The sequence below is a fragment of the Benincasa hispida genome, chromosome 12 (assembly GCF_027475165.1).
Source record: "Benincasa hispida cultivar pf3 chromosome 12, pf3_genome.v1.1, whole genome shotgun sequence".
Taxonomy (NCBI): Eukaryota; Viridiplantae; Streptophyta; class Magnoliopsida; order Cucurbitales; family Cucurbitaceae; genus Benincasa; species Benincasa hispida.
This window is the reverse complement of record NC_143489.1, coordinates 35524172-35537303: the sequence shown is the minus strand read 5'-3', so window position 1 is coordinate 35537303 and position 13132 is coordinate 35524172. Positions and strand designations below refer to the sequence as shown.

The window sequence follows — 13132 nt, the reverse complement described above, 5'->3', positions numbered from 1 at the left end:
TAACACTTATATTATAAACTAATGAAAATAAAACATATCCATAATACAAACCATATAATATAACTTTTATACCATAGTATGATGCATGAATATATTAATTATGCATGCAATCTTATAGTATAACATTTATATTTAATATGATGCATGAGTATGCTTAGTATATATCATGCAACTTATAATATAACAATTATAACAAATATGATGCATGATAAAATGTTTACCCTATGGTGGAATTTTAAACTATATGACTTACATTATGCAGTATATAAAAATTAATCATACATCAAATGTAAAATTAATTAAACAACAAAATTGGAAAAAAAAAATGGTACTCCTAAGAATTAATTAAAGTAATATAATACTTATATTAATTTAATTAATCAAAACCATATAAATATATAAAATATAAAAAAATACTGGTAAAAAACCAATACTGCCTTGAACCCACGATTGGGAAACCATTAGGCGCGCGCACGTACGTCTTGGAACGCAACGGTGTTGTGGGAGAGCATTGTTGTGCTCTGGCATTTGGTATTGGAGTGTAGCTATGCTGCGGCAAGAGCGCTGCCCCGCTCAGTGGATTTTCATGCAACGTCGTTGTGCTCTGTGACGAGTGCCACGATGCTCACGTAAAATCCCCTGAACACCGTTGCGCTACGGTAAGAGTGCCGCAGAGCTCTAGGTCAGAAGCTGCTGCTCTTCTTCGTTTTTCACCAAATTTTACTCCGAATCGAAGTCTCCTCCATGGAAAACTCTTCACCACAAACGACACGATCTTACAAACTTGTTAGAAAGAATTTAAATGTCCAAAACAAATGAGCCCTTACAACTTTAAATGAATTAAAATAGTAAAACTAAGTGCTAATTTTCGAAAACATTTAATTTGCATACCACATCCACAATGCAGTGCAAAAATTCCACAGTTTCTCCGATTTTAATTTCTAAAAAAATTCAGAGACAATGATCCACTTTGTGTCAATGAATTTAATTTTGGAATAACTTAAAAACAGAGAAGAACAGTACATAGAACAAATAGTAAACAAAGCATGCCTTTTTAATTCACAAAGAGGAAAGTAGAGATATAATATACCCCTAAAGATACTCAATCTTCAGATATTCCTCTCCAGTGGTCACGATCTCTTCTCCTCCTCTCGAACACTTCAACCATGTACACAACAAGAACACAATGATTTTTTAATACCACCACAGAACCTTCCTCACTATTCTTAATGTGAGAATCAAGGCAGAGGTATGAGCTTGCCTTCTTAAATTTTGGGTGAGGGAAAAGGAAAAAAATGAGAGAGAATTCTTCTTTACTGAGGAAGAAGATCAATTGTTCAGAGAGAACTCTAAAGAATTTCATGTACTGAACTGCATTGCCCAACTCCTTTGTATTTCTATATATGAGAGATGAGAGGAGTTATCAAATAACTCCCTTCATAACATGAAATAATTTCCAAGGAAGTTATTTTACAATTTAATTATATTACATTAATATAATTAAATAAAACTATAGATTATATCACATCTATATTTTATATTATATCACATATAAATTAACTTTATATTCTCTCATATAACATATAGTTTTAATATGAATCATATTCACATTAATTTTAACCTATAATTTTTATATGAATCTCATTCATGTAATTAATATATGAATCATATTTAAATATATAGCTCTCTTTCATTAAACTTTATATTATAATGTATCCAAATATATTATATTAATCGTATCTCATACAATTAATTCTATTTAATTAATTTATACAATTCAAATTAATTCAAAATTAATTGATTCTCAATAGACTCTTATTGAGCTAGTAAAAGGATCTTATGGACCTACAAATTAGATGCTCCAATGATATGAGATTAATTAATTAAACTCTTTATTAAATACAACATTCAATAACTGTCGGTCACTCCACTAAAGATCGACAATTATACTCTTAACATTGTAGATATATTCTTGTGTCCATTGGATATAAACAATCAATAATAAGTTGACCCCTACACGAATTGCTCATAACTACAATTGGGTCAAAATTATCGCTTTACCTATGTAGTTATATCTAACTCCTAAAGCATCACTAATCCCTCTAATGAACAATTAGGTCCAACTATAACTAGATCTCTTTCTGGGCAATGAGAGGGTGAGGCTCTCATTATTCAAAACTTAGAATCAGCACTTAAGAGAACAATTTATCTACTTACCCTAACAACTGGAAGAAGTGAATTTCTTCTTGTGTAGCTGTATTCCCAGCTCTCCACTTAGACAAATCCCCAAAATGGTAGTCATATGGAGTTGGTAAAAATGGCCACTTTCACCCATGCAGTCAAATGACCGCCCTTGTAGATAGGAGGAGTTCACAACTCACTCAGGATTAAGGTCAAGTCACTTATGATCATCCTATTGAAATGTAAGTCATTTCAAGTAACGACATTATAAAGAGAGACGAATAATTTTGTGGCCTGGTCTTATATAAACTCTTTGTATAGGATACCTCCACTCACATGTGTCCATAAGAATGATTAGGCGCAAATCATTTGTAACATTTTACAACAATTGTAATAATTACAGAGTGAACCTTATCCGTATTGTCACTAGGATAAGGTACCTAGTCTTAATCATCTACTACAGACCTTTCAAATTATTACTTACTTAGACTTAATCCACTTGTACATCACCACATACATGTTTAAGCTACATTAAATAACCTAGGATCTTAGTTTATTGGTTTTGGATTAATGCAAACTAAATTTCAAATAAAATAACATTTCATTTTATTAAATAAACAATTCGTTTGTATAAATAATTTACAAACTACGATGCCATGAGATTCAGGACATCAACCCCAACACCATAGACTTGATCCTTGGGCCCAACTAATTGTATTTGAGCCTTATTTGACATTTGGGTCAAAATAAACTCAATTTTTTTTTGCTGAACTTTATCCCAAATAATAAGTTCGACCAAATTATTTTATTTAATCCAATAATCATGATGAAAACATATAACGTCATCGAGATTTTGTTAATTCATGTCTTCAATTTCAATTTAAGACATATATCGAGTTTTAATTAGTTCCAAATTAGATGATTTATAATTTCATCATTAATTTGATAAATGATATGACAATTTGCGATTGGTGTAAAATTTTTTATTCAACAAGTATGAAAGTAAATTTTTATATATAAAAGTTCAAAGACTTAAATTATATACATGTGAATAAATTACTTAAGAGTCTTGAATTTTTACTTAAAAATTAGAATAAAGATTCCAAAACAATTAAGAAATTTGAGATGACTGAATTCCAAAAGTAACAATTAATTTTCAAATTAAAATTTTACATGTATTAATTTTTTTCATAAATTTTATAGTGATTAAAACAAACTTCAAATAATAACTATGAAAAAAATAATCCTTTAAGAAAAAAAACATCTTTAACTACTTTAAATTGAACCTACAAGATTTACAGTATTATAGTGAAGAATATTTGTCTTACTATTTATTTATTTTTAATAAAATTCTCTTTTGTTATTCTCTTCAAGTAGTTACTAACAAAAAAATTTTTTTTGTACTCTAAACTTTAAAATAGTTTGTTTATAGAAAACGATAATATGAAAATATGAAAATAAAAATTGTTATATTTTCTACCGCTTAAATGTTTATGATAATTAAAAAAAAAAAAGAAAATTTAATTAATTCACGTGCATATATACGTGTTTCTTGATGAAAAAATAAAAACAGAATAAAAAAGAAAACTCATTAAAAAAAATAAATAAAAAAAAACCTCTTTTGGTAAAGGATTAATGAAGGCAAGGCCCGCAAAACATATTATTAAAACGCCGCCCCAATAATTGCTTTGTGCTTTACACCGAACCCAAAATATCTCTCCCATTACCTTCATTTCAGCCGTCCGATCAAGACTCCTTACTACCATCCATCCGTTCATTCTGTTTCTTCTTTCCAGAAAAGCTTTTCCAAAAACCATGTCCGAATCTCAGCTTCGGCAGTCCCTAACCTTCTGCTTCGGTTCTTCGAAGTCTCATCATCATCATCTTCTTCTTCTTCTTCTTCCCATTTCACTGATCACTCACTCACTTTCCCCTGCTTCTCACTCCCACAAACATCTCTTTCTTCACAGTAACGGTAACAAGAACTATCCGTTTCTAATTTTGATGATTCTGTTTCTGGCTTTTGTAATTTGAAGTTGGAATGATGTACTGTTTGATGCTAGTACGCGTGTTTAAACTGAATTCACTTCTATTGTTGTTTGCTTTCTTTTTTTTTTTTTGAATGATCCTTGTGTTTTTTGGGTTTTGTAATATAACTTATGTTCTTAAATTATTGATTACGGGTTGGGTTCGTCAGATCGAAGTAATATTAACTCTTTAGGGTTTAATTCGCCAGGAGCCGAACTGACTCTAAATACTTATATGAACTCGATCCAATCAAATCATGGTAAATGTATTAATGATCTTTCCAGTAGTTTTAGTATCATATGGAGTTGTGATTTTGCTCGTGTGGTGTGGTGGTTTCAGCTTTATCAGCTCTCAAAGTTGAAGGGAGTTGATTGAGGAGCCTTTTCATGATAAAGAGTGGTTTTTGTGGCAGGCTAGGGTGTGCTATTTTGTGGGGATTTGGGGATAGAGAAACAACAAAATTAGGGCGTGAGAGTTCTTATGGCGATATTTGGTTATTTGTTAGATTCTCTGTTTCTCTTTTGGCCTTTGTTTCTAGGCTCTTTTGTACCTATTTGGATGGTCTCATTTTTCTTATAGTCTGACTCCGTTTTGTGGGATTTTTTCGTTCTTGTATGACGATGTATTCTTTCACTTTTCTCAATGAAAGCTCTTTTTTTTTCTTCTAATCTTAAAGAAAATTGGTTAAAGTTCAAATTCTCCATTCATTGGTATAAAATCGTATTCTCAAAATTAAGAAGGAAAATTGAATTGAAACTTTTTGAATTGGGTTGAGTCGTGTAGTTCTTCGAGTGGCTGAATTTAAGGACACGACAATAAATAGATTTACCAATCTGGTGAGAACTTAGACTCTGTTTTTTGAAGTTAGTGTTAAATTAACTACTAAAAACTTGAGTTCTTATTTGAAGGTTTACCAAGCTTAGGGTTTCTTAGGGACAGGTTTCTTGTTGTACTCTGTCTGATTTAAAGAGAGTAATATTCTTTTCAACTCACTTGCATAGCTTAGTCATTGCTCTATTTTAGTGGAGTTCTCATGATGATTTACTCAATCAAGTATCTCATATCCAAACATTCCAGGTTTTTGGTCTATTAAGGCTTTTAGAACTGCTGTTGGTTGAAAGAATTGGATAATCTAGAGTAAAGATGACATTATTGTCTGGAAAAAGTGTTTCACTGAACCCCAATGCTCCAATCTTCATTCCTTTTGCACTTCGCAACATCGAGGATTTCTCTCCAGAATGGTGGGAACTAGTCAAGACATCGCGATGGTTCCTGGATTATTGGCTAAGCCAACATCAGGAAGATGATTTTGACAGCAGTAACGATGATCTAGTCAATACAGAAGAGTTTCTTGATATGGTAGAGGCAGAGTTTGAGGCTATGGTTCTATCAACTGAAACAGATGAGAAGCCTGAAGTCAAACCAATAGCTCATGAGAATCTCATAAAAGGTGTGCCTTTTTAGTTATAAAACTTCATAAAAGAAGTACAAATTGAGTACAAGACCCTGACCCCTTCATATTGAATTTTGATAGGTGCAAGTTATGAAATGGATGCCAAAAAATTACTGAAGGATCTAGTCCTTCCAAATTCTCCAAAGAAAAAAGGTCCAAAATCCCCAGTTGGTCCTGCTAAGTACAATGAGAAGCCAGCCAAGTGTATGAGCCCGAAACACTCTCCAAGGTTCATTCACCAGCCTCGTTGAAAAAGAGATTCAAACTGGATACTGGATTGCTATTGCAGCAAGCATATGGAACGAGCGAGTACAATTGTCGTCATCCAGGTTGTGTAAGTTTCACTTAATTATGAGTTTTCTCACTTAATTATGAGTACAATTGTCGTCATCCAGTCATAGTCATTCACTGGCCTCGTTGGAAGTGATGCAAACTGGATATCGGATTGCAGCCGCAGCGAGTGCATGGAATGAGTAGGATCGTCGTGACACATAGATCATGTAAGTTTACATTAAGACAAGTAGATTGAAATTTGACACAAGTCTTTCATCAATTCACTTTTGTATGTATATATGATATCACAAGTTATATGTATCAGTCTTGTAGTCTTTTCTGTATAGATTTGGAGTACTTTCTGGTCCTCTGTTCAGAACTTACCATAATATCATTACTCAATAAAGAGCTGTCTCTGTTAGTGGGTCGTTTCTTTTTCTTCTTACTCGACTTCAATCTGTATTGATTACTAACAGCTAATTGAAAAGTTTATTGAAGTTTTAAAATTATTTAAAAGTAGAAATCCTTTAGAATTTCAAATGAAAATTGAGGCTTGAAATGGTGTGATGGTGATCTAAATTTTCTACTAACTTGAATATTATTAGAATGGTTAAACGTCTATACTTTTTCATCACGAGTTGTAATTATAATTTGAATGTTTGTACCTTGCTGAGTTGATCGGTTGTTAACACATTCAACATGCAAGTTGAGCTATATTTGCTTTGACATAACTTTGAGGTTATTGATTTCTAATATGAAGAGATGGATTATTCATTACTCATACATGTATGTTTCTATAACAATATATCTATGAAATAAATTTTTGTAACATAGAATGCACACGAGTCATTCGCCTACAAAGTAGATTCTTTCCATCAAACAAAATATTCATTCCCTTAAACCAACACCAGACTAATGTATGTAAATTTGACTGTTTCAAACTCGTCACTTTTATTTACTATGTACCTTCTTTGGATTTCCAAGTCATATTTTGGCTATGGAACTTGAGCTTTTATTATGTTGAAACTGTCCTCCACTTCTCTTGTGATAGCATTCACCATCTGTGTAAGAAGAAAATTAAAATATAAACATAATGAAATGAAGTTCCACTTGGCAAAAAGTTACCTAGAAATAATTCTATTCTTTTCAATTTCTTTCCCCATTTTATCTTTACCATCTCTTTTTTTTTTCTTCTTTTGAAAAATAAGTCCATTTACTCCATAATGCTGAAATCAAGTAAAAGAAATGGAATTGACTCTATTATTCAACCAAGAAGTTGGCCAAACAAAACTCTACTTAAGTTTTAAACACTATCATTGCCAAAAACTCAAGTCTCATAGAACAGTCAAGCTCTACAAATCAAAAGGGGTCTTTCTAAAGTTGCAAGAGTCATGAAATCAATTCTTGGCATGCTTTCTTGTATCATAGCCACAATGATGCATTTCACACTCATATTCACTCTATCAAACTTTATGATCCATGCTCAAAATTTTGAGTAATTTTATTTTAGGTGTGCTATTTTAGAAAGAAAATTATTTTGGTCCATCTTGGATAACACCCATTTTTTTAGCTCATCCAGTTTTTTAATCACTATTTTTCATGTGATAAATAATTTTTTTTTTGTGGTAATTGGAATGAGTTGCAATAAGACAAGTATAATTTTGGATACACCTTAGTATTATTCTTTTAGAGAAAGTAGCACTACTACAAAAACAATGTTTCTTCAATATCAAGTGTCACTATTCTTGATGTTTCTAAAAACGTCAAGGAATCCAGTGTCTTGTGGATGTTCTCGACTAGGAAAAAAGGGTCAAGAATAGTATCATTATAGTCCTTGAATGGAGAATGAGGCCAAACATGTTAAAAAAACTTTTTATTTGTTTATGGTAGCTACAAGTCCTCAATCTTGAATGAGCATAACTCAACTATCATAATGTTTGTATTATAAATCTCGAGGTCAGAGATTCGATCCTTTCACTCCACATGTTAAAAAAAAAAAAAAAAAAACAAATCTTGAAAGAATGAGCTTAGGACACTCTATGGCATTTCCAGTCATTGAATAAGATGAGGAGAAATATTAAAGTCTTAATATAAATTTGAACATTTGACATTAACCTAGGATAATGTCCAAGTGTTCAAAATCATATATTTCAAATTTATATGCATCCTAAGTCTAAGATGTAGCAAAAACAAGTTAACACATGTATGAAAACATATTCAATTTGTAAGAATTCAATTTATTTGAACCAAAAAACTAAACCAAATAAATTTCGAAGGCAATTAACTTTTACTTTTCGCTATGGGCCTTGACCGAAAGTCATTCCCAACATTATAGACCAAAACCGAACCAAATACAAATGGGTAAAATTGTTGAGAGTTTGAAAACGACTCAAATACAACCTAACCCTAATTTCGGGACCGAAAGTATAACTTATCCTAAATTCTTAAATATTTATCATACTCACTTCAAAACTTAACTTCTCCCTTGTTGCATGTCCTCTCAAATAACCAAACTTGGAAACCCTACACAAACTCCAGCTCTCTATTCCCTGCAATACATAAACCAAAAATACAATAATTATTCCAAAATTATTAGTAATACACTTTAGTTATCAAATCTTGGTCAAATTTAAAAAATAGATTATAATTTTGAAACTCAATTTAAGGTTTTAAACTCCATTACAATTATAAAGAAAATCAATTCAAAGTGGGAAAAGAAAAAAGAAAGTACAACATTTGTGGGAAATTGGTCAAGGGTAAATCCTGCCATGCCAATGACTGCATGAAGTGGAGCAGTATAATTATTATGATCATATGTATCAATCCCATCTATATCTTTTGAAGGCATTCCTTTGCAAATGTTGTTAGCAACAGAACATGTTCTTTCATAGTTATGAACATGTCCAAATAACACCAAGTCCACCTGCAATAGTATAATCTTCTTCCATCAATATACATAATACGTAAATCAATATGTAATTATTTAAAGTTAATCATCAAAATACTAGAGTAGATCATGAGCAACCATTGTATAGGTTAATTAACCACGACATATATTATTTTTTGTAATACAACTAGTAGAAGATGAGTATTTGGACGTCCGACCTTAAAATGAGTTTATTCATTTTGACAATCATCAAATCATCATATATGCTTCAATTATGTGGATTTTCTTTTTGAAAAAGAACATTTACAAATATATATTTTTAGGTAAAATATCGTTTTAAGTATGATTTTCATTCGGTCACCAGGTTTCAAATGTTACATTTTGAAACTTAAGAATGAAATAAAAACTATAATAAAAATTTATGGATTAAAAAGTATTTTTAAATAAATGCTTTTAGGTTAAAGGAGAGAGGGAACCTTATTTTGTAGGAGAAGTGGCTCAACAGCTGCAACAAAATTTGGGTCAACACTAGGAAAAAGTCCATGTATGGAAGAGTACATGGGTCTATGCCTACATTCATAGTTACCCGTTAGAAGTTTAAATCTTTATCATATATATTTTATATGTTATATTCTTTAAAAAATATATATTGTCATAAATGATCGGTAAAAAATATCACATATATAATATGTACTCAATTATTCAGAGTTGTTTGGGCTCGTCTAACTTCAAATGAGTGGGGTGAGTTAATAGTCTTAACTTCATATTTGAGGCTCCAATTAATATAATTGGCATTATTTGGAAGCGTGAATTCATGAACGTATCTAACTCATCAGTACATTAGTCTATAAACTTTCATCCATTAATATACTTAACTCTCAAGTGTCTTAATTCATGTATAATTTGAAATTATTAAAATATATTTTATCTTCAACAGATTTTCAATCTACTATTTCCTATCGAAATTAACTACCTGCATACTATTATAACCCATAAACTATAATAATTATGAATTTATAACAACCAACTTAACGTATCAAACTAATGAAAGAAATTTACCTAAACTTTTTTAGAATAATATATTAGACATTATGTAATGATATATCCTCATCTTGCCACACCTTTAAAAGCTTTAAAATTGCAATAAATTAAACTTAATTACCCAGTAAAAATGAGCCATGGTGTTCTTGATCTGTCAACAGAGGCCATGTCATTTTTCATCCATTCATACTGTGAATAGAAAAAAATATTTGATAAAAATAAAACCAAAGTTAATTGAATGAATATGAGACATTCATATTGCAAAAAAGAATGTTGGGCAGAAATTACCTGTGGTGAATTGATAGTAAAATCATGCTCAGTAGAGATGATGGTGAAGTGAATAGAAGCAATTTCAATAGAATACCAAGGCTGATCTTTTGCAGAAATTGGCATTTGAAAATATGTTTCATAAGGAACTCCACATTCTCCTCCTGAATCTGGTAATGAGTATACTGACCCCGATTCACTGTAGTCTCTATACGCTCAAAATTGAAAGTTTTAAGAACTAATATTACTTTTAGGCATGTTTTAAAGTTCAAATACTTACTAAACATAAAATTAAAATTACTTTTAAGATCTTATTTGGTAATAATTTTCGTTTTTAGTTTTCAATTTTTGAAATTTTTGATTTTTTTTTTTTTTACTATATGATTTTCACCTTAAACATTTGAATTCTTAATCTAATTTCAAAAGCAAAAATTTAAAGTGAAAAACTATTTATTTAGGGTATGTTCGATAACGATTTTATTTTTAGTTTACTGTTTTTGAAATTTATGTTTATTTCCTTGTGATTTCTCCAATATGATTTTCATATTATACATTTGAAAATTAAAAAAAAAAAAAAACTATTTACTTTTAGTTTCTAAAACTTGTCCTGAATTTTTAAAACTTTAGTAGAAGGAAGATAACAAAAGATATAGAAACTTATAAGTGAAAGTAGTGTTTATAAGTTTTAATTTTTAAAAAGTAAAAGCCAAAAACCAAAACTCAAAAATCAAGCCCTCATTTGGTAATTATTTGATTTTTAGTTTTTTTTTTTTTTTTAAATTAAGCCTAAAGACACAACTTCCATATTTGAATTTCTTCCTTTGTTATCTACTTTTTATCATTAAAAAACCAAGCCAAAATTTGAAAACTAAAGAAAAAATAGTTTTTAAAAACATGTTTCTGGTTTTGAAATTTGACTAAGAATTCAACCATTATATTCAAGAAACATGCAAATCATTATAAAAAATGTAGAAGAAATTGACTTAATTCTCAAAAACCAAAAACTAAAAATGAAATGGTTATCCAACTGGTTAAGAATTTAAGCATTAATTAGATTTAGTGGTGACTAAGTAAAGAAGAAAAGAGGTTGGATTTAGATACCTCTCATGGTTACCAATGGCAGTCATATAAGGAAGACGAGAAGCAATGGGATTAATAAGATGAAGAAAGAAATCCCATTCAACTAAGAAACCAGTTGCATAGCTTATATCTCCAATGTGAAACACTGCATCTACTTTTCCAGATTCTACTTCCTCTTTCATCCCTTGCACCACAGAGATTGACCCTGCCTGATACCCCCACTAAAATTATTATTCTACTTTTAATACTAATACATTCCCATATTGTGCTACATTTCAAATTATTCCTAATTATTTCACATTTAAAACAATCTCTGTTTAATTCCGAGTAATAATTACTTTTTTCGTATATAATTCTTTTTTTTTTAAAAAAACAAAATTCTCTCCATTGAAGTTTAGTATATATACAGACAAGTTTTGAAAGCTAAATAAAGAGATGATATCATTCAAGAACGACTTCATATGATTGAATAACATATAAAGGATGATGGGTGGAAAATCAGAAACCTCCCGTGTTTGAGAAACTTTCGGAATCAACACAATACTTATTTTGATCCCAGTGTTTAATGGATTGGCCATCGTTCAATACCTTCAAGCACCCTTCAACAGTTTTATCCCCCACAACATGGCAGTATTTTTGGAAAAAGAAAACAACTGGGAACCCATCCAGACATGGCGCCTTAGTCGGGTGAAATTGTTTAATAGCACAAATGATCTCTTCTTCGGTAAAAGCTCGAATTAGAGCCAGATCCATCTCATATCTCACCCTCATACGCATAGCAAAGTTACTGAGTGATTGTGTCCCATTCACTGTTTGTGGCTATTCTTGCTCGTGAAAAAGGTTTTTGCCGTTCCAGAGAGAGTTTGATGATCATGTCTGTTAAGGAGATTTTTGTGTGGAGAGGAAGTACATGAAGAAGAAAAATCTACGAGGGTAAGTTCTGCACATCTTTCTCTCCTCAAAATGCATGTTGTGTAATTTAAATATTTATCCTATGCCTCTGGATTATTTCTCCGTTTTTTGGAGTTTTCAAAATTTACTGTCCATGGCACGATGTTCATACGCTTCTGCGTGGAATTTAATTTCTGCAGTTGGTATCAGAATCAGATTATGCCTTTGGTTTTCAATTTTGAAACAAAATTAAAGAAAGGGTGGGTGAATTTCTGTATTATGAATGTTTGGATTGCGAAATAGATGTTTTCAGTATTTGGCACCTTAGTTTACTGTTTTGATGAGATCAAAATATAAGAGTCCAGTATTTTTGGGCATTTATTTTTTTACTATCGAGCCTGTAAGTCTGTGTCCTTGAGTTTGACAAGTGTTACTGAGGAAGGAGATCAAGAACGGAGCAATTTGGACAAAGATCGATGCAGAGGACAACATTCTGTGTTAGAGCGTAATGCACGGTGTTGTGATGCTGTGCTTTACGCAGTGGCACAGAAGGCAGCTTAGCATAATTATGCTAGACATCAGCATTATGACACTGATCTTGCGCATAGCGTTGTTACACTGAGGCAAAGAAAGCCAGCATAGCCACGCTCCAAATCTACCTGCGTGTGCATTCGGAGCGGTTCAACACATTTGGAGTGTTCAATTCGTGGGTTTGAGCCTTCTCCTTGGCTATTTTTGAAGTTTTTTTTTCTTAGGTGTGCAAAATTCAGTCTATTTTTGCTGTTATTTTATTTATGCATGTGATGTATGATTAAATATTATATATTGCATAATATATGTCATATAGTTTAAAATTCCACCCTAGGATAAACATATTCTTGCATCATATTTAATATAATTGTTACATTATATGATTGTAGATATATTATAAACATGCACATGCATCATATATAATATAAATGTTATATTATATGGTTGCATGTATCATAAAGCATATTCATTCGTCATACTTTAATATAATCGTTATGTTA

General features: G+C 31.0%; 2 protein-coding genes across 2 annotated transcripts; one reads left to right on the top strand and one right to left on the bottom strand.

Moving 5' to 3' along the window:
- The first annotated feature begins 3829 nt into the window (after positions 1-3829).
- On the top strand, positions 3830-6363 carry LOC120067899 (protein EARLY RESPONSIVE TO DEHYDRATION 15-like). The gene is made up of 3 exons (XM_039019522.2): positions 3830-4156; positions 5287-5659; positions 5744-6363. Exons 2-3 carry the CDS (start codon positions 5353-5355, stop codon positions 5911-5913), a joined length of 477 nt encoding a protein of 158 aa, XP_038875450.1. The 5' UTR covers positions 3830-4156; positions 5287-5352; the 3' UTR covers positions 5914-6363.
- A 567-nt stretch (positions 6364-6930) lies between these two features.
- Positions 6931-11417, bottom strand: LOC120067898 (putative inactive purple acid phosphatase 1). Its single transcript, XM_090308333.1, has 7 exons — positions 11232-11417; positions 10152-10338; positions 9985-10052; positions 9299-9392; positions 8667-8858; positions 8401-8484; positions 6931-6996 (listed from the first exon to the last, which is right to left on the bottom strand). The coding sequence occupies exons 1-7, from the start codon at positions 11390-11392 to the stop codon at positions 6931-6933; spliced, it is 852 nt and encodes a 283-aa protein (XP_090164459.1). The 5' UTR covers positions 11393-11417.
- Positions 11418-13132: the final 1715 nt, after the last annotated feature.